At 46.0% G+C, this 22,834-nt stretch overlaps 1 protein-coding gene and 1 pseudogene across 4 annotated transcripts in view; both read right to left on the bottom strand.

The window, feature by feature from the left end:
• LDLRAD3 (low density lipoprotein receptor class A domain containing 3) overlaps positions 1-22,834 on the bottom strand; it is a 216,048-nt gene that overhangs the window by 86,012 nt on the left and 107,202 nt on the right. For all 4 annotated transcript variants that reach the window (XM_016123214.2, XM_016123215.2, XM_016123213.2 and 1 more), the window contains exon 4: positions 20,180-20,314. In XM_016123214.2, coding sequence (XP_015978700.2) covers positions 20,180-20,314 — 135 coding nt within the window. The remainder of the gene's footprint in view (positions 1-20,179; positions 20,315-22,834) is intronic.
• LOC118603514 lies at positions 17,257-17,375 on the bottom strand (annotated as a pseudogene).

Below are 22,834 nucleotides of genomic sequence, written 5' to 3'. Positions count from 1 at the left end.
TACTCCAAGTGCCATGAAAGAACTCTCAGAACACCACCCGACCTGCAGAGCCCAGGCAGGAGGACGGTGGGTAAGTGAGTCTCCAGGCCACTGCAAGCTGTGGGACTTTTTCCAAGTTACTTACTCTCTCTGGGCATAATCATACCTACCTTATAGGGTCCCTGTATTCGAAGGGTCACTTACACATATGGAAAAAACACCTCGGCTAGTGTCCAATATTTTTATTTAGTACACATAACAAAAACCATTTTGATGTTATTTGGTAGACCCTGCCTCCCCAAAACTCCAGTTTTCACCATGTAGTAGTAAATAGGTCTCCTATTTTAGTGGTGGACTAAGTAGTGATACACGTAGAGCCCAGAAAAAGAAGGAATGAGGCAAAATGAATTTGTGATCAATATTGCCTGTAGCCATTACGGTGACAGGCACCAGATAAACACATAAAGAGAACCGAAGACAGGCTTCCTCTGCCAGCTGTTGCCATCAGCCGCTTTAGACAATTACGTGGGCAGATGCATAACCTTTATATAATTAAGCATTCCCTGACACTTTATTTGCAGCCCTTCTTTTTACTCCCTCCCCCTTTTATTTAGTCTGCTTCCAACTGTGAAGGTCCAGCTGCTGGCTTCGCTCGGATGCGCTGACTTACGGTAATTCTGAGTTAAGCTTTATTTTACAGTCTATGTAAATAATGAGTCAGAGGCAGACTCAATAAAAGGCAGCACTTGGCTGGAGCCAGAGTTCGGCTCTAGAACCGCAGCAGGCCTTGAGGGGTTGGGGTGGTTGGCAGAGAGAGCTGGGGTGGGGTGGGGAGGTGTTTCGCCACAGCTGGGCGAGTCTCCTGGAAAACAGGACATTTGCCATGCCAAGGGTGGTCATTTGTGGTTAGACGCTACTTCACCTCCAAACTCAGTGGGGAACACATTGCTGTTCCCAGCTCTTTACCTTTCCTGCATCCATACCCTGGGGCATGCGACCCTGCAATTACTCTCACTAGAGGCAGAGTGTATTTCTCACCCCATTGACCCTGGGCTTGGCCATGTGAATTGCTCTGGACAACAGGACCATAGCATGTGCCATGGGCGGAGGCTTAAAATATGCTCTGCAGATGGGCATGGGCTTTTGCACTTCTGACACTGCCAGGAGAAAAACATGCCCTGCGTAGCCCATTTCTCCCAGAACAAAGAGAAACAGGTAGAACAAACCTGTACCCAACTTGCAGAACGGAGCCAAGACTGGCTGAGATCAGCTGGACCTTACCAACCCACAGACTGGCTACTCTTCTCATGTTGTACGTATCACATTACATTAAAAATATTGACTGATGGTTTACTCATTTGACAATATCTGTTTGAGTACTTACTACCAGGGAGTGGGGAGTGCACGAAAAAGTACGCGAGCAGTGTGTGAATGATCTGCTCTCACGTTTACCCCTTCACTAGACTCTAAGCTCCTCAAGGGCTCGGTCTGGGTCTTAATCCTCTTGGTCACCCAGCACCTAAGACAGTGCCTGCTTAATATTAATGATAGCAATAACCACAACAATATTGAATAATAGCACCTACTATCTACTGAGTGCTTCCTAAGTGCCAAGCCCTACACTAAGTTCTTTGGCAACATTATCTCATTTGGTAGTCACAATAAATGATATGGGTCTGGTCTGCGTTTTTCAGAGGCGAAAACTGGGGTCTTGGAGAGGTTACTTCATCAGTTCTTGCATGAAGCAAGCTCGTTCCATTTTCTGTCACACCAGACTTCCATTCCCTTGACCTGGGCTCCACCTCGGACAGCGTCTCCAAACTGCTCATCTAGACCCCTCCCTTGCTCTCTTAGTCACACAGAACAGCTCTTACTTGTCACTATTTGTTCACTTGATCACCCCAACCAAACTGTAAGCTCCTAGGGGCCTGGGATTGTCTTTAGCATGTAGTCATTAAGAGCTTTGCCTCTGAGGTCACAAGAGTGTGGGTTCAAATTCTGGCTCTGCCGTTTACTAGATGACTCAGTCAGAGTTCTCCGGAGGAACAGGATGAATAGGAGGATGGATGGCTGGATGGACGGATGGACGGACAGATGGGCATTTACTATGAGGGACTGGCTCAAGTGATTATGGAAGCTGAGTAGTCCCACGATCTGCCCTCTGCAGGCTGGAGGCCCAGGGAAGCTGGTGGTATAGTTCTTTCCAGTCCAAACCCAAATGCTCTGCAGAGAACCAGAGAAGCCAACGGTATATGGCTGTGAGTGCGAAGGCCCAAGGACCAGGAGCATCAATGTCCTGGAGTCTGAAGGCAGAAGAGGGGTTTTCTAGCTAAGCAGAGAGAGTGACCCTGACCCCTTCCTTCCTCTACCTTCTTATCCTCAGTGGGTTAGGTGAGGCCCATCCACATTGCAGAGGGCCATGTGCTTCAATCCGTCTACTGACCACAGTAACCTCTTCTGTAAACAGCCTCCCAGACACACCTAGAAATGTCTTACCAGCTCCTTGGTTACATCTCTTAGCCCAGCCAAGGGGACACATAAAAGCAACCATCGTGATGACCTATGCAATCTCCCTAGCCTCATTTTCCTCCCCTTGTAAAAAAGGGATCACAATAATAGGAGAATTTCCTCACAGCTGTTTACAATATGTGTATCAATGCTAAGGACTGGTGCCCGGCACACAGTGAGTACCCAATATTAGTGATTACTGCAGGTGGTAGGAACTGCATTTGTAAGCATGACAGTCTCCTGGCTTTGCCCATGCCCTCACCCTGGCACAGCCTCACCCCTCCAAGCTGGAGGCCGCCTTCTGGCTTATGTACGATGAGAGAAGCAAGAGGCTAAAAATTCCTAGCATCAGTCACCTCAGATAGCCCACCAAGCCTTCATCGTTTACAACACCCTGCTCTCCCTACATGAACACTTCTGCAAATGCCTCTTTTCTGGGATATTGCTTCTCCTGACTCCATGATAAGCAAGCAACATTTTGCCAGAACAATTATAATTTGATATACATGCTACACCATCCTCTCAGAGCCATCGACATGCTGCTGGACCCAAAGTGAGCCCTCGCTGGCCTGCCCTGTACCCCACAGAGCACAGGCTCGCCCTTTAAATGGTTGGATGCTCTTGGCATCTACACTTACTTGATGGATTTCCTTACTTTCCTTACACAGACCGCTCCACGGGCTACAATGTAAGTTTGTGGTCCTCATTTGTATTCTAGCCCGGACTCTGCAACCCGGCGCCCATCACTCCTCCTGCCCCCCTTCACTACCCTGTTGAAGAGTTCCTCCCTTCGGGTGCCTTCGGCTGCAGTCATCACTCTCACTTAGACAAACTCTATCTATGGATTTCATTCCTCTCATTTTCCCCCATAAATCAATTCTCTTTCCTTGGCGACCGCTGTTCTGTCTGGATTACTCTTTGAGTCATTTATTCATTTCATCCAGTTGTACATTCAACAAATGGTTCTTGATTGCCAACTATGTGCTGGGTACCAAGATAGAACGGTGAATGAGAGAGGCAGTTAGCTTCACTGTGGAAATGTTCAAAGTGTGGACTGGTGTCGGGTGCTGTGTTGCTGGGTTCAAACCCCACCCCGTCACCTACTCGCTGAGTGACCCGGAGCAAAAGAACTAACCTCTCTGGGCTTCATTTTCTTCCTCGATAAAATGTGGGTTAATGTTACTGCCTCATGGGGTTCTTGCAAGTTATGAATGATATGTATAAAGTGGCCAGAGAAGTGCATGCAGTAAACACTCAAATGACAGTTTCCACCTAATATAACTCCAGCTACAACAACCATTAACTGTGGAGTCAAATATATTATCATTCTGCTGAAAGAAATTGCCAATGGATTTATGAAGGAGAGGTACATGGTATTATGAAATCATCTAAAGAGGAAGGGATCTGACCACTTAAAAAAAAAATGTTTGCTATATCATCACAGCTCTGTCTCCTTTCTCAGCTCCTCCTAATGGAATATAAATCCCCAGAAGGCATGGAGTGTGAACTTGTCTCTCAATTAGAAATACAGCTGAGGGAATCTAGATAGTGTATTTATTAAAAAACAAAGAGACAGAGGCACCCGGACAATTCAGTGGGGGAAAGAACAGCCTTTTCAACAAAAGGGGCTGGGTTAACTGGACACCTACATGTAAAAGAATGTATTCACACCATCCATAAAAATGAACTCAAAATGCATTCTAGATCTGGATAGAAGAGCTAAACTATAAAACTCGTAGGAAAAACATAGGAGTAATCTTTGGCACCTTGGATTAGGCAATGATTAGATACAGTACCAAAAGCACAAACAACAGCAGCAAATAAGGATGAATTGGACTTGATCAAAATTTAAAAAACTTTTTTGTTGCATATGACACCATCAAGAAAGCAAAAAAGACAGTTCACAGAGTGGCAGATAATATTTGCAAATTATTGATAAAGGACTTGTTTGAAGAATATGTTTAAAAAAATCCTTAGAGCTCAACAATAAAAAGATAAATAACCCAAATTAAAAAAAAAAGGTGAAAGATTTGAATAGATATTTCTTCGAAGATATGCAAATGGCCAGTAAGCATATTAAAAGATGTTCAACATTATTAGTCATTAAGAAAGTGCTAAGTGCCCATCAACAGATGATTGGATAAAGAAACTGTGGTGTATATATATATATATATATATATATATATATATATATATACACACACACACACAATGAAATATTACTCAGCTATAAAAAAATGAAATCTTGTCAGTAAGGAAGTGCAAGTTGAAACCACAATTTGGTACTATTTCACAACCACAAGGATGACTGTTAAAAATAAAAAAAAATAACAGACAAAAAGCGTTGGTGAGGATATGGAACAATCAGACCCTGCTTAACGTGGTAGCCACTTTGGAAAACTCTCTGGCAATTAACCAAAGAAGTAAACACAGAGTTACCACACGACCCAGCGATTCCACTCCTAGGTATATATACCCAAAAGAAATGAAAAGATAGGTCCATGTAAAACTTATGTACAAGTGTCCACAGCAGCATTATTTACAATAACCAAAAAGTGAAAACGATCCAGATGTCTATCGACGGGTCCAGAGGTAAATAAAATGTGGTATGTATCTATACAATAGAATATTATTTGGCAATAAAAAGAAATGAAGCACTGATACAGGCTACCACATGGTGAAACAAGCCAGTCACAAAAGAGCACATGTTATAAGATTCTATTTACACGAAATGTGTAGAATACGCAAATCCATAGTGACGGAGGGTCGGCTGGAGGGAGGAGAGAGCGGGGTCGGTGGGGAATGGCTGCTCATGGGTACGGGGTTTCTTTTGGGAGAGAGGAAAATGTTCTGAAATTAGATAACGGTCCAACTTTATGGATAAACTCAAAAACACGGAATTGTGCACCTAAATGGGTGACGTGTATGGGGTATATCTCAATAAAGCTGTTTTTTAAAAACAAACAAACAAACACACCAATATACTTGAGACTAACACCTCCTGGTGTTGTGTTCAGGACTTTCAAATTGAATATGGAGTTCGGTGTAGAGCCTCCAATTGGCAGACAGTGAGGTATTCTAGACACATACCCTTTGTTTATTTATTTTTTGCTTCTGTTGATTGAAGATCTACATGTTCGAATGCCACAGTGTGTAAAGTGCCAATACTGTTCCCAGTAGCAAGCACATCCCTCTCCCCCACCTCCCATAATTCTAAGTTCTTTTTTCCCCTTTAACAAGGAGCATAATGGGAAAAGACCTGAGTTTTAGGGTCTAAACAGTTTAGTTCCTGCCCGGTCTTGCCATTTCTAAGCTGTGTGACTTTGGACAAATCGCATTACTTCTTTGGGCCTCCATTTCCATTTTCTCTTTATAAAGAGAAAGAGTTGGTCTCGAGTTTCTCAAGCAGAGGGCTATGGGTTTCTGCAGGGGTAGGGGTGGGGCGGGACACAATTCTTGGCTTTGTGAGACTGTGCCCTACGACGAAGGGTATTAAATTTCCCTGACCCCACCCAGTAAATGCCCATCGTGTCTCCACCCTCTGCCCCAGCATTCTGAAGCTCACCAACATTTTCCAATGCTCTCTCTCCCCCCTACATTTCTTAACGCTGGTTAAACATCTCCGTAACTACTCTCTAGGGTACTCTTCTAGCTCCAAACACTCCTAGACACTGGCCACACTGCCTTCCCCTTTAATAACTTCCATCTCCACGGAACCCTGATTCTATTTTCCAGACCTTTTTTGCAGAAGATATAAACATCTTACAGAATCATCTGAATTTTACCACCAGATTGAGAGCCGCAGGGTCAACCAAGCAGAGAGAAACCACCGTTTTCCCCTAGGGCATTTCCTCTAATACTGACACGGCCCCTGAACTGGCAGGGCCCCCAGGAACCTCGGCCCCACAGACGCTGCTGCAGCCCTGGCTGTCAGACCTCCTGTCACACCGTCAGACAGAGCAGGGAGTCAGGGACTCGGGCAACGATGGTTCAGCTCCAGCTTGACTGGAGAGAGGAGAGGCTTCAGGTTCAATCTGGCTGACTAATTTTGAAAATCCAAGGCATGGTTCTGATTTGAAATATTTTTCATGAAAAACAATAAGGAACAATGATGGAAACAAAAAAAAAAAGACAATAGCAGAACCAAGATTAATTTGGAATCCAGCAAATTAGTAGAGTTTTTTCTAGTCTTTGCTTCACATTTCAGTTCATATACCAGTTTTAAATATAGCATATATTAAATATCATATGAAGCCATATTTTAACACCCTCTGACTGTGTGTGAATTTTGCAATTCTAATAGAAAACACACCATAAATTAGCATGAGGCAACTCGTCTTTCCCAAATGTCTCCAAGTATGATCGTCTAGAATGGATGATAGCACACTAGAGACGTTTTTCTCCTTTTTCGTCCAGAGTCTACCTCACAACTTTTGCTCGAAAAGGTTATGCCTGCGATAAGAAGGGAAGTCTTTGTTCTTCCTGGTCAATAATCAAAGTGATTTCCTCTCAACTAATCAAGATTTACACATAGCTTTTACACTGGTGCCATTCTTTAGATATGGAGAGAACCACAAAATGTAGGGCACTCCCTTAATCAGTGATGAATCCCAAGTGTCTAACACTCCATGACGGTTGCTGAATGAACAAAGGGCAACACGAGACTCACCTCCATCACGTACCAATAAGACGGTTACAATAAGAGGATGTCATTATTGAGACACTTGAGACAACGAATGTCCTTCCTAAGCATCCCCCATCCCCACTGAGCTGGTGGAAGGCCCTGCTCCAACCACACCATCCTTGAATGGTTTCACACTCTGGAACATTCCACTGCTATTTCCTCTTTTATCAGACCAGGAAGCAAGATGCCAGATGGAACCAAGCCTGGAGCCTGGCTCCTTGCTGGTAGGTGGAAGGAGAAAAACCTTGGTAGTTGTCAGAGACAGAGTACCCTGGAGAGCTCAGCTGATTCTTCTGCACGTGGTGTTTCTCCAAAGATGAAAAGGCTCAGGCTGGTAGCTATAAAAGTTGTTGGTTATGTGGAGGGGCTGTTGACGCATGGGGAATGGAACCCACGTTCAGGGGTACTTGCTCTGAGCGAAGGGCTTGCTCTCATTTTCCTTCCAGCAATCCGAGGGGCTGAAGAGGCTCAGAGCGGTTAAGCAACTTTCTCAGAGTCACAGAGCTACTGACTGACCGCATGCTAAGTCTGGGCTCTTAATGTGTTATATCATGAATATGGCTGGTACCGTTGCTAAGGTGATGGAGAGGTCTTGGAAATCAGCTTGTTCCTAAAATGTATACCCAAAGCCTGACAGAGTTTTAAAACTTTCTCACAGCTAATGGTCTCTTCTGTGTCCCCCACGCTGAGCACAGGGCTGGCAGTGAGGGCAAACCCCCCACCCCCAGGTGTGAGTCTCTTGCTGAGGACCTGGTGGGTCAGGAACGCAGGCTCAGCTTCTGTCAGAAGCACCTCACGCAGTGCAGTGGGTTATGCCTGAGGGGAGGAAGGGCTGAGGTGTCATTTGGGGAATGCAACTGTGGGGTGACCGGGCAGAGCATTCTGCGACTGAGACATGACCCAGTAGAGTCTGGGGCCTGAGAGCCTTACTGGCCTACACGTGTAAGGCCATCTTCGAGTGAGCCTAGGAACATAAAGGTGCACGAAAGTCCTCTTGGGAAGCATGGGGGCCCACTGGAGGGTTTGAGCCAAGCAGCTTCTCTACCTTGGGTTGCAGATTAATGGTGCAGGGAGATGCTTTCTGAGCGACTGAGGTTCTTATTAGCTACTGCTGCAAAACAAATCATCCCCCAATGTAATGGCTCAAAACGACAATATTTTGTTACCTCTCACAGTGACTGTGGTTCAGGAATTCAGGGAAGCAGCAGTGGTTGCGGCTCCAGGTTTCGCATACTCTTGAAGTCAGACAGTGGCTGAAGCAGCCAGGGGCTGCCCAGGCACTTCTCTCTCTCTCTTCATGGGCATCTCCATGGCTTCTGAGAAGACTAGTTTGGGCTACCTTACAATATGGTGGCCTGAGCAAAGTGGAACTATTTACATGGCAGCTGAAGCTTTCAAGGGGAAGTGTTCCAAGAGCAAGGAGGAAGTTGCACAGCCTTTTACATCCTAAGCCGTAGAAGTCCCATAGCATCATTTCTGGATTCTATTGGTCAAAACAGGCACATACGTTGGCCCGGTTTCCAAGGGAAGAACACAAGCTCCACTTCTTGATGAGACAAAAGTCAAAGGGTTGTTGGGGGTACTTTAAAACTGCCACATTGAGGTTGGCAGAAAGTCAGAGAGGAATTGGGCTGTGGATTGCATAGGGATGAGGAAGAACCATAGAGTCACTTCCCACAAATACACAGCTTATTTCCAGAAGGGAAGTAGGCAGCCACTAGTTGATCAAAAGAGTTGGAAGGAAAATCTATAAAAGGTTCTGAGCCACATGGTGGGAAAGACTGCCTAACAAATCAGATAATGAGGACAAAGAATATGTCCTTGGAGAGTTCCCTCAGATTCAAAGTGACCCAAGTCTGCGGCCCACTGACTTCTATAGAAAAAGCAAAATCAAAGTCAGGTTCCTGTCATCAAAAGAATAACTATTACCCTGATCAAAGTACAAAATCAAGGTAAAAACTTGGCCATTAAAGGGTCACTACAGGTTTAGAACGAAAGGGTCCATAAAAGAAGAAACGAAATCCTTGCAGCACCTCTTTAACTAGACACTTAGGACGAAGGGGGTCGCCCCTACTGCATGTGTGCCTCAGTTTCTCCTGTTGGCACTGCAGAGCATTGCAGCTCAGACACATTTTGTTTGAGAGGGCCCAAGGAGGCAAAGCGTACACCGAGTGTTCCCTCTCAGGCTGTGTGATTTAATGACACTCAGAGAAAAGACTGTTCTCAAAGTGGTCAGTGCAAAAAACCAAAGGACATGCTATTAGCCTAAACCAACCTTTGAACTATCGGCTCAGTTTAAAAGAGTCTGTGGCAGAGACTGTGACTAATTATTCCTTAGTGTCTATCCATTCCCCCTTTCTACCTTTTCAGAAGAGGTTTTCCTGAGTTTTCATTGAGCATATAAGTACCCACAACAATAAAGAAGACATTTCTCAGCCTCTCTTGCAGCTAGGTACGGTCAGGGACTAAGTTCAAGGCACTGGATTATGAATAAAAGCGATGTGTGCAACTCTGGGGTCATCGCCTTAAAAATGAACCATGGCCTGGCCTTCCCTTTTTTTCCTTCATCCCAACGTCTGGGTAATAATGACCATGGAGTGGCCTTGAGAGGCTTGAGCCGGGCAGAGCTCCCCGTTGGCCCAGGCTGCTCATCTCTGAGGTGTCATATGTAAAAAACGGCAACTTGTATAAGGCACTTGTTTAAACCATAACCACCATCTTATTTCAGCCACTGTATAATGTGGTCTCTTTGTTATAGCAGCTTAGCTTATTTCCTAACTAATAGAGAATCTCTAGACCACTTTAGAACCGAATGCTAAAAGGAATCAGAGAAGGAACACTAGAAACTGGATCTAGAAGGTCCCCAAGGGATTGGCACACAGCCTTCTTTTCTGTACATTTCCCATCTTCCCACTCTTTTGTTTGTCTGAAGTATGTAATGCGTCTCCCATGACACCATGAATGACTGACACTGAGCACCTGCAATAGATTATCTCATGCAACCCAAGTTAGTTCTAATGGAAGGAAAGGCTTACTCTAGGACACAGAAGCGTCACTGAAGGTAGAGACGTCGGGCCTCATAGGAACTAGAGCGGGGACTTGGGAAGCCATCCAGGATAAAGCTAATACTTTCTCCATCTGCTACCTTCGGCCTCTTACACATCCAGGCAGACTAGCACCCTCTACAATGAATTCTACCCTTCCCAACTGTGGCTTCTAGGTGGCTGTATCCTATCCCTACATGTTTGCTGAGCCTCCTGAGGCTGATTCAGCCCTGAGTATCTGAGTTTGAGGGAGATACTCTGACACACTGTTGGCCAGCCCGTAAACTGATGGGCCTACGGTCAGGTGTCCATGCATAGTTGGGTCGACAGTGGCTGAGGTGTTGGGAGTAGTCTTGGAGAGCAGAAGGCTGGCCCTTCTGCCTTAAGGTCCTGAGTGGACAGTCTAAAAGGAACTGAGGACAGGACAGCTAACATAACACATCTACTACACCTTGGCACCCAGAATATGTGGTGTGTTCATGTTTAACGTGACATTTTTCAAGTTGGTAGTGCTAGTCAAAGGGGTGGCTGTGTATCCCTGGTCTTCCTCTCCAACTGAAAAATAAGCTACTAGAGAATGGAGCAGCCTAGGAATTCTCTTGACTTCACACAGCACCGAGCAGTGTGTTCTACAAAAGGAGACCCTCAATAAAAGCTGACCTATTGATGCAAATTGGAGTGGTGCAGACATTATAGAGGGCACAAGATCTCAAGGAAGAAAACTCATAGAAGGAGAATGTAGATCACTGTCATTTTGTGGCATTCTAGAACCAAAGTTTACACAGACTGATAGCCCACTGAGTTTCCAGAGAGAAACAGAGAGAAAGAAGTGCTGGGAATGTTTTGGGGTGGGTATGGCAAGATATTTACAACACAAGAGCACATTTCCACTTTTCACAGGCCACAGAGCTCTCAGGGAGCCAGCCTCAGAAAAAGACGAGAAGGGAAGGGAAGAGGAAGAGGGAGAGGAGGAGAAGAGAAGAGAAAAGAAGATAATTACTGGATTGCATAACCCAAGAAAGATTTTCAAGACACTAGTCAAGAGGGGGAGGTTGGGAATATCTAGACTGTTCCCATCACCTCTGCCCTCCCAAACTACTCTCATCTTGGAGAACTCACAGGATCTATAATAATCCCCCAGATTCATGTACAGTATCCCCAAGTCTCAATTAGGTTTTTTCTGCCCATGGGAGAGCAGAGCTCAATCAGACCTGCAGAGAATCAAATTCTCACTGTGTGCATTGATAATTAGGCCCTCCTGTGAGTTCTTTTTCCAGGATTGAGCATCTCATTTCTTTTGATTTTCCTCCTCTGGCTCCACCTTCCAATTGAAGCATGCAAACAGGAGGCCTTCTCAAGCTGGCCTCAACCTATCCCGACAGCTTCACGTGCCCCCATACCCCCCACCCCACATACACATGCACACTGTGCTCTAGTCGTAAGGTATCTATCTTTGAATACGCTACTTTCTCTGGCTAGATGCTCGGCCTGATGCCTGCTTATGGGTCTATTTTTATTTATTCTTCAAGACTGAGTGGAGATTTCATATCTCTGGGCAGAGATTTCATATTCCCCTAGGAAAAACAGTCATTCTTTGCTGGCCCAGTCATGTCCTCGTGTCTCTTACAGGATACTGCTCATTTATCAGAGTATTTAGGGTCATTATCGACAGAGCATTATGTTTCTCCCTTGTAGACAGTGAGCTGCTTTGATCTGGTCTAGCTCTGTATTTCTTTCAGAACCTGAGTGGGGCTGGACAATAGCAGGCACTCTGCAAATGACTTGAGTTTGAATGACTATGAGGAAGAGTCAAGAGAACAGAAATGTTGGGGGTGGTGCGGGCAGCTGAGGGCCACATGCTCTCCATGGACCGGACGGACAAGGTCCCTTGCATAACCAAGCAGCATATAGCACAGCAATCCTGCAGCTTAGAATACTTGCAGAACAAACCTGAGGACAGGCAGCAAGTCCCACATTTGGTCCCCTTGCCCTAAAACTTGGCCCATCCACCTCAGGAAGAGGCACACTCTGCCAGGTGTCCATGTGGGACTCTAATAACCCATGCCACGGAGAGAAAGGGACAGATGGAGCCAGGAGAGGAAGAGAAGGAGGGCCATGTGCAAGGAATGGAGGAGACTAAAAGCCCTGAAGATTCCTACAGGGACTATGAGGTCAGGAAGCAATCACTGTCCTCAGTGCAGAATCATTCTGACTTGCTTCTAAATGACGGACATTTTAGAAATCCTCAAATTCCCGTTGCAAAAGCTCAGTTACTAAGAAAACCCCATAGGTACAGAGAGGCGGCAATCAACCTCTCCTGACCTCCATCTGTTTCTTCCAATGGAGTCAGCATTTCTGCCTTTCCCAGCCCAGCTGGGCTTTCGAACGCTCAAATTAAAAGTTGGGGGGGGGGGGGGTGGCGGGGAAAGACTTCTGCATTCCTCCAGCAGTTTTATTCTAAGTAAAGCCAAATGAATTCTTTTGGGGTGACGATTCTTTCTGAGGGCCCCTCTAACAAAGCTCTTGACATCACTTGGTGGCCACGAGTTTTATGGTAAATATTGACCGCCCATCAAATTTTAGGTTGTGACATTTTTGGTTGGATCCCCTAAATCCAGACTATTTTAAAAAATATATAAAGCTCTCTTCCTTTCGTATTTGAAAAACTGAACTAAAAATTAGCCCTTTTCCCATCTCACTGCTCACCATGATTTCTCCAGAAATGATCTTTTGGCTGCTCAGTCACTCAGTTTTCTTACAACAGAAAGCAAAGGTCTCTTCCAAAAGCACAAGCTCCTTTTACTCTCAATTAGCTCGCCTAGTGGGGAGCCTTGAGGAGAAGGACAAAAAGCACGCACACCTGGAAAATAGAGCAGTTCCTCTAGTTCCACAGAATTAGCGAACCCATGGCGAACCTCCCCGGGCTATTTCTATCCCTTGCCACCCTCATCCGGTTTATCGTCGAACCTTGGCAATGCTAGTCTCAAATACTTGCTGAAGCTATTTCTCTGTCTCTTCCCACTGTTCCCACATGTCTTGTCTGTGACTTCCCACTGCCCATTGGAGACAGCCCAAAATCCTTCACGTGGCTTTCCAGGAGGCCACCAGTCAGTCCACGGGCCAGCACGATCACTCTAGCTCCCTCCCTGGTGTTCTCTTTCTGTCCACCCCAAGGACGCCCTGTGGGTCTTCGTTCCTCAAATGCACCTTGCAGTCTCTCAATTCTGGATCTTCTGACGTGTAGTTCCTCCTCCCCTCCGACCCGCCCCTCCTCTTAGCCGGTGAACTCCCCCTTATCTTTCTGGTTTCGGGCTCAGCACCCCTTTCTCAAGAAGGCCTTCCGCACCCTACAGATTCCTGTAGCATTCATTTCCAGAGCATCCCGAGTTTGCCTTTTCTACACATTCCTCACAGGTCCTTGTCTGTGCTTTTGTACTTCGGTCACTCACTGGTGGTTTCGCATCCCCTTGACCATAAGTCTACTGTGGCACCTGTGTATGGCTGTGCCCTGCCTGAGTGTGACCTCCTGGGGACTGTACCAGTTGCTACTACGGCTGCCGTAACGAAGCACCACAAAGCGATGGCTTAAACGGCAGTTCTGGATGCCAGGTATGGGCAGGGTTGATTCCTGCTGAGGGCCGTAGGGAGAATCCATTCCATGCTTCTTGCCCAGATTCGGGTGGTTTTCTGGCAATCTTTGACAGCCCTTATCTTGAAGAAACATCACCTCAATCTCTGCCTTCATGTTCCCATAGCATTCTTCCTATGTGTGTGTCTGAGCCCAAATCTGCCCTTTATAAGGATACCAGTCACTTTCAATTAGAGACTCACCCTACTCCAGGCTGACCCCATCTTAATTAATTATATCTACAATGACCCTATTTCCAAATGAAGTCATATCCTGAGGCACTAGGGTTTAGGACTTCGACACATGGATTGAGGGGAAGGACACAACAGGAGAAGAGCCCAGAGCACTTCCGTATCCCCTGCATATAGTGCAGGGCTTGGCAGAAAGGGACCCCCATTACCTGCCCATGAACAAAAATGCTGGTAACAATTGTGCACGCTCGCGCGTGCGCTCGCGCTCTCTCTCTCTCTCTCTCTCTCTCTCTCTCTCTCTCTCTCTCTCTCTCTCTCTCATATACACATGCACACACACCGCACATGCACACATAATTCTACAGAAGAAACAGGACAAAGCTGTCTCTTAGCTTCTGGTGAGGTGCCAAACCTCACTGCCAACTTTCCAGATTCTTCTTAAGCGTTATCACCAGAAAACAGGAAGCAAGATAACGAAACTGCAACCCAACTGCCAAAATACTCAATTAACTATCCTGGCACTGGCGGCTTCTTCGGATGGGCTTAACATCCCAGCATTCCTCACGAGGCAGAAAAGTGGAAAGGACTCATTAATCTTTCGCACTGAAAGGAAGACCTGAGTACTGAAAGAGGGAGAACACGCCCGCTTTCGCACATGGCCCCTCGCCCCCTTTGAGCGTGCAGGGCCAAGGGCTGCGCCGGCTGCCTGGTGTTCCTGGTCCCAGCACAGTGACGACCAGACGGCAGTATCACAGTGTGACGGAGAGCCATGAAGAACCGTGAAGAACATTGGTTTATGCGCTGGATGACCGGAGTTCCATGCCGACTTCAGCACTTACTCACTATGTAGATGTGGCGCGACCATGAACAACCTCTCTGGACCTCAGGTTCTTCATCTAGAAAATGGGGCTCATTTTCTGTGAGAAGGACCTCTCTCACTGAGATTTCATGAGGACTAAATGGGGAAACATACGTCAAATGCTTGGCATGGTGCTCGACTCGAAGGTGGCACTCAACGTCACAGCAATCTTTGCAAACGCCCTGCCGAATCTCCCTCCGAAGGCCTGAGCCCCGCACATTACCTGAGTCTTCATAAGCTCTCTGTGACCACAGCGATCAGAATCGGGGCCCACTTGAGAGGTATTCCGTGTATAAGTAATCTATGACTGACTACTTACCATATAACCCAAAACTCAGAGACTTAAAAAAAAAAAAAAAACAAATGTTTACTATATCACAGTTTCTGTGGATCAGAAACCCAGGGGGAGATTAGCTCTCACTCAAAGCCTCTTCAGGGCTACACTCAAGGTGTCTGCTAGGGCCTCAGATGGCTCAGATAGCTGGACCAGAGGAGGAGACGCTTCCAAGCTCAAGCAGGTGGCTACAGGCAGGCCTTGGTTCTCTGGAGGGTGGCTCTGGTCGGAGCCCTCCCCAGGTCCTTGTCACATGGGCCCATCGTAGGGCAGGTTAAAACATGGCAGCTGGCTTCCATCAGCACGAGTAAGAAAGAGAGTAAGCAAAACAGATGCCAGAGTCTTTTGTAATCTAATCATGGAACTGGCATCCCATCACTTTTGACGCTATTCTCTTTGTTAAAAGCAAGTCACAATTTGTACATCTATGTTCACAGCAGCGTTTTTCACAATAGCCAAAAGGCGGAAGCAACTCAAGCGTTCATCAACAGATGAATGGATAAACAAAACGTGGTACAGACATACAATGGAGTATTATTCAGCCTTAATTAAAAAGGAAGGAAATCTGACACATGCTGCAATGTGGATGAAACTTGAAGGCATTAGGCTAAGGGAAAAATAAGCCAGTCAGAAAAAGACATACTGTAAGATTCCCCTTACGGGAGGTATCTAGAGTAGTCAAATTCATAGAGACAGAAAGTAGAACAGTGGTTGCCAGGGGCTAGGGGGTGGGGTGGGGGCGGGTGGTGGGAGAGAATTGGTGGGGGAGGGGTGTTATTTAATGGGTACAGAATTTCAGTTTTGCGAGACGAAAAAGTTCTGGAGATAGGCATTAACAATGTAAATATACTTTAACACTACTGAACTGTACCCTTAAAATTGGTTAGGATAGTACATTTTATGTTACGTGTATTTTGCCATTTAAAAAAAAAAAAAAGCAAGTCACAGTGTAGTCCTGATTGCGTTCAAAGGGTTATTAGGATTATACCGGGGAGTGTACCCCAGGAGGTGGAGATCATTAAAGGCTGCCTGCCACGTTTAGTCATTTATCCAAAGTTGGAAAGAATCTGTTTAATTAGGACTGAATTCAACATATTTAAGGCCTTCTGAATGTTGGCCACCCCCACACGTGCATGGCAGCACCTGCTGACCCTCAGATGTACCCCCACCCCAAAGAGACATCCTAGGCAACAGAAAATCCATATGCGAGCCTGCTCCAAAGCCACCGCTTTTGGAATTACCTGGTAAACAGGTTATGTTTCCAATCAATGAGGCCCTAATTAAAATTCAGTGGGTTCCCCTTCCTGTAATACATCCCGCATGGACTAGAAAGGCATGGTAATGACCACTTTCACAGTCCCATTCCCACTTCCAATTCCTGACAGTTCACTGTCAGGCCGTACAGGCCAAGGAGAAGGAAGGGAACTAAGTCGGACGAGCGGAAGAAGGCGGGGGCGGTGCTCGCAGAGCTGCTGTCGCCAGCGTGGGGACACTGCCCTTCCGCGCCCGCTTCATGTCAGAAGAGAAGCATTTCAAACGCCGTACTTCCCGTCTCAGAGCCAGTTTTCTCCGCTCCATCAAAATAAACATTATAAAACATAATTTTCTTCTCCCACATCAATCGAAAGCGAAGATGCATCTTTCAGGGACTGGCGGCCTGGCAGAAGCAGACAGGATAGTGTGACTAAGTGAGCTCGCACATCGAGGGTGCTGAGCGCAGTCCCCGGCGATTAGTAAGGCTAGAAGAATGTTGACAGTGGGTCAGATCTGATGTGCTACAAGATGACGTATTGTCTAGTTGAGATGCCTCTGAAATTCTTCAGGAAGACACCACATGGAGCCCAGGGTCTCAAAAGCCCATGTGGCAGGTTTTCCTCCAGCACTGTTACACTGGCGTTCCTTTGTTCAAGCACCAAAATTAGGGATCGGTTTGTATTTATTTTTTTACTTTATTTATAGGCGAGGCAACCCTTGTTGACCTCACAGATACAAGGATCTTGTCAGTTTATAATCCTTTTTTTTTTTTTAATGCCTGCAGCAGCTGGTCCTCCTAGGTGGTCTCCCATCCAAGTACTAACCAGACCCGACCCTGCTTAGCGTCTGAGATCAGACGGGATCGGGTTTGTTCAGCGTGGCATGGCCATAGACTTCGGTTTGCATTTAGAGGATACCTGATAGGAGGAAAGAACACCCTTCAGTACTGGAGTCACACGTGGAGCAGGGGGATGTCCTATCATAAGACGGATGCAGAACTGCAGGGTGGCCAAGGGGACAGCGGGCCCCCATCTCACGCTCACTGCAGGGCATGCTCCCCTGAGGGAACAACAGAATCATCTACTTTATTTAAACCATCACAATCATACTTACTATGATTATTTTAACAGATTGTGGATTCTTGAATTCACATATCTTAAAAACACATACGACATAATACCACATAGGGTACACGTTGAACACAGCTTAATAACACGACACCCGACAAAGATCTTTTCCACTCTTTAGCACTTATGAAATCCACTGTGTGCAGGACACTCTGCTACTCAGTAGGACTCTTTGGGACTCGAAAGGAAAAAAAAAAAATGAGGCAGGCTTCCCATTTTTAGGTAGCTAATGACAATGTACCCTTTCACAATAAGCACCCTTGCTCGGAAGCTGTTGTAGTAATGGCAACCAACAGTTGTTACCCACACCCTAATGGGACTTGTTTTCTGAGAGCATGTGCAAACAGAGCTTACTTTCTAAGAGGACTGTCATTGGGGTACGGAAAGCTCAAAGCTGAGATGCTAAGGAAGGTTGCTCCAAGTAAGGAATTTGCTTCAGGTGTACGTACCCACCACCAACTTGTCCTATACCTCGTGTTTGTATTATGAAAGTACAATATGAATAGAGAGAAATGAGCTGGATTTAGATATACTAACTTAACCAGCCTACCCAGGGACAGTTCTTAGGGCAAGCAAAATTCCACCTCAGCCACATGCTGAGACAGGCACCTGAGTCGGGAGGCACTGTCCAAACCATCAGGACGAACTCTCTAACTTCCAAGCTTTAGACTTGGGAGCCCTTTTGCTGAACATCTCAGGGCACTGTAAGTGAATCTAGTAAACACATAAGAAACTATGTAAGCAATAATATTTACGTGAAATTTTCCTCAGTTCCTCCTCTCTATATTAATATTTACTTGACTTTGTGACTGCTCTTCCCCGCATTTGGAATCTATCACTGTCGGTGGCATATGCCACAGGAGGTATGCTGGCAATACTTTTATATTATAAAAATTTAACTTTGTCTAAGGATAAGAAGTTTAGAAATTTCTAGGCAAATGGCAAGATTAGAAACCTCTCACTGTAAAACAGTGAGAACAGACTTTAAAGTGCATTCGCATCACCTGGGAGGCTTGTGGAAATGCAGATTGCTCCCCAGCTGGTTCAGCTTGTACGAGGTGCAGCCTTAGTTCTGCATTTCCAAGGACTCCCCACACAATGCTGATGCTGCTGTTCTGAGGCTCAAACTCTGAGACCCTCTGTTGAAGCAAAAACCCAAGGAGGGGATTTTCTAAGCAAAGACAATCGGAGGCAAATTTTATACAAGACTCACCTCCCAGAGCTATTCTCTGCACAGATTTTGGCAAAGTCTATGCTCATGTATATTTTGTATTTTCTTGTCTATGGACCTCCGGAGTATAGACTTGGATCAATCATAATCCCTGGTTTGTGACCCATTCTCGCCAGTGGTCTATTCATAACACATTTGTTCATTCATTCATTTTTAATAACATAATAAACACAAACCAAAATAAAAGCTAGGACCTCAAAAAGAACCTACATCTAACTTCATGGAGCTAATCTCATGTATTCTATCTCCCGACAAATGGGTTAGCCAGTTAACCATCTTTCTCTGGCTTTTCTTTTTTACAGTTTTATTAAACCTATAAACTGCGGTACCTTTATAGCAGTGGAACACTGAATAACAGTCAAGAAAATGAACTGTACCAACAAATAATAATAGGGGTGAATCACAGCAATATAATATTAAGTGAAAAAAGACTGCATACAGATACCAGTTTATAACAGAAATATATACTTTTTAGTATGTCTTAAAATGGACGCACATTTTTAAATCTTTGCATTTTCCCCTCGCCGTTGAAGAAAATACATGCTTACTGAAAAAGAGTCAGTAAGGAACGTACCCGGTCGGTTTTCACAAGAGAGGATATGACCCCACTGTATCCTTCTGAGTCCCCTAAAAAGCTCATCTTTCCATCTCACAACTGCATCCTTCAGCTTCCAGAAAAAAGCTCTGAGACCGAGAGCCCCAATATGAGTACAGACAATTCACACAAGAGGAAACAAAGTAGTAAACAAACACATGGGGGAAAATGTTAACTTCGCTCATAGTCAGAGAATGCAAATTAAAGCATTTAGAGAACTATCGTTCTATGACTACCAAATTAGCAAACACAGAAAAAAAAAACAGAATGGCAATGAATGCCTGGGGTGTTACAGGGAAACTGACGTGTGCAGACAATGCTAGCAGCCGTGAAAAGTAAAAAAATATAATAATAATAATTTCAAACAGCTGTATGACAAGGTGGAGCCATGAACCACGCAGATGTCGCACGCGGCGGAATTCGCCCTGAACGAGTAACTCGATGGAAAGAAACAACCTCGATGGCCCCCAACAACGCGGTACTTCAGAAAACCACCGTGGAGCACCATGACAGTGTGCAAGGCAGAAGGGGCAAATGCCAATATTGAAGAGAAAATGTGTATTTGATATTTAAGACATGAGAAGAACAGAACGGTAGGTGCATCATAGTTAAAATCATGGTACGAGGACCGCAAGGTCAAGTGCGAAAGTTAAGACGGCTGTTGTATCTGGAGGTGGGCGTGGGTGCTGTTTTCTCCCTGCGGCGTGGTGCTGCCATCATGTCTTAGAGCTCGGGCGTCTCCTACCTTGAGAACTTTCGCAGCTTTCCTCGTCGCTGTTGTCCTGACAGTTATTTTGCCCATCGCAAATGAAGCTCTTGTCAATGCACAGGCCGTTCTTGCAGTGGTAGCGGGCGGTGGAGCAAAGCAGAGGGTTTGCTGCTGTGAGGGGAAAACAGAGCAGGTCATCAGGGAGGCCAGCAAGTCCCCACGGGACACCCCAAAAGGTTCTCCAGCTAGCAGTGTGTTTTGCTCAGGAAGCAGTGAGCTCATCACCTACAATGGCTGACTCAGAGCCCTTCCTCGAACACTAACCAGCCAATGACCTGGACAGACAAGACTCGCTCTGCCTCATTCTCAAAGCCCCTTTTACCCAAGTCACCATGCTGACATCCTATAACCATACCCACATGGCCAGAGCGCAGCGCCTCGCCCCAGGGGGTCAACCTCTAGGCAGACCAGCAGCCTTTGAGGGGCCTGGGCAAACCTGAATGTCCCAGGAGAGCTGAGAGTAGAATGGGTGGAGCAAACGAGACACACAGAGAAAAGCGAAGGCAGAAGAAGCGGCTGATCAAGGATTCGAAAAAGTCTCTCCCTGAGAGGGTGATGGCATCATCTGGTCTGATAGCTATTCCTCCTGTGTCTTTGTGGCTCACCAAGTAAACTCAGTGGTCTCAATTTCTTCTTTGCAACCAAAGAAGCCCATTGACCCACTTGGTCAGCCTGAGTGGCTTCCCTGTCAGGGTTCCTATTCCAGGAGCTTTCAGGAACCTTAAAAGAAATGACAGATATGACTCCCCCCCTTCCCCCTCCCCCAACCTCACCGTCAAAGACAAGGCTGGAAACTGGCCAGTGTGAGGTCATCGTAAACTACTTATAAGCAAATCTCCATGGAAAATCAGTATTTCTATAGCGCAGTTTACCTCGCTTACCTGTTCCTTGCAGTGCAATTCAAACAAGGCTCTTCCGGGGCTCTATTTTTAATAAATGAAGTGGCAAAGTAGAAATTACACCAGTCTCAGCTCTGGCAGTTATTAGCTGTATAATCTTGGGCAAATTACTTCACCTCTCGAGCCTCGGTTTCTGGATCTGCGGACAGGACCAGCTACATAATTTAGAGGGCCTAGTGCACACTGAAAAAAATGTGGGGCCAACTGTTCGAAAATTATTTAAATACAGATGAAGCAGGGCATAAACCCAAGCATGGCACTCTTCTGAGCTAAGCACGAGCCCCGTGTGGCTGTGCCAGTCGCCGGCCCGCCAAGCTGCTCCTGCCACTCACAGCATTAATTTGAGCATCAACTGAGATGACATGTAACAAAACGTCTAGAGCAGGGTCTGAAATGCAGCACGACCTTGGAATATTAGATGCACTCCCCCAGTTATGTCTGTCTCGGCCCCCCAGAGGTTGGTCCTCTCTGAAGGAGAGGTATTGGTGATGATGAAGAGGGGGCATCCTGGATCTTGAGCGAGGAACTGAGCCCACATCTGAACTAATCACTGCGGGAAGAGCACGAGAGCGGGCGCCGGGCCCAGCACAGAAGATTGCTATGGGATGAAGGGGAAGTCAGCTGCAGAGTCTCTCAGTGGCCCTTAACTGCAAGATGGCAGCTGTCATAGATCTCCCCCGTATGCTTCACTGAGCTATGGCTAAGAGACACAGAAATCATGGCTGCGAGGACTTTAAATTTCACAGGGCTCCGTGAACCTGAAGGATTGCAAAGTTATTTTTTTAACTATTCAACTCAGAAAGTTTGATTTGAAAGGTCAGAGGAGGAAGAGGGATAGGGGAAGCCAGTGTTCTTAGTTTTGAAGATGACGGACCAGTACAAAGTCGAACGAAAGTAGTCTGGCCTGAAAATGAAGTTTTAATTATTTAAATTGCTGTGGGCCAGAGAATGGTTCAACCTGATTAAGCTGAAACCAAGGTCTGACTTCAGCCAAAACCAAAATGGGGAAACCCAAAACCACAAATCACATTCGGTTTCTGTCCGAGGCAGCCCTCCAAACCCGTCGCATCCCACCACGGTGGCCTTCGGCTTCTCTGGGACTTAGTGGGTCACGAGCATGCAGCCTAAGCATCAGCAACAATCGGCTCGCTCAAACAGACAGCCTTGGGAAGACACTAATTGCTCCAAGATGGGGTGGTTGCAAGCTTCTGTGAGCACCGTAGTGGGGAAGGCTGTGCTGGATCAACCTTGTGTGCCGGCGACTATTCACTTTTCTTCAGCCTTAAAATCTCACAAAGTTAGATGCTGCAGACCTTCTCAAGAAAAATGAGTCACTTATGTATGTGTGTGTGCACACACGTGTTCATACATGCACACTACGAATATGTGAGAATGTATGTATATATGTGTATATACAAATCACTCACATCTTCGAGATGTACTGAGACTGACTATACTGTAAGACAGTGGTCCCCAATCTTTTTGGCACCAGGGACCTGTGCTCCTATGAGAACCTAATGCTTGATGATCTGAGGTGGAGCTGAGGGGGCGATGTCAGAGCTGGGGAGCAGCTGCAAATACAGATGAGGTTTTCCTTGCTCGCTCGTCACTCAGCTCCTGCTGTGCGGTCCCATTCTTAAGAGGCCACGGACTGGAACCAGTCTGCAGCCCAAGGCTTGGGGACTAAGACACAGCTCCGGTAAAGAATTCAGACTGGCTGAAAACCAAGTCA

Source organism: Rousettus aegyptiacus, unplaced genomic scaffold, assembly GCF_014176215.1.
Source record: "Rousettus aegyptiacus isolate mRouAeg1 unplaced genomic scaffold, mRouAeg1.p scaffold_m13_p_5, whole genome shotgun sequence".
Classification (NCBI taxonomy): domain Eukaryota; kingdom Metazoa; phylum Chordata; class Mammalia; order Chiroptera; family Pteropodidae; genus Rousettus; species Rousettus aegyptiacus.
This window is presented reverse-complemented; position numbering and strand designations above follow the sequence as displayed.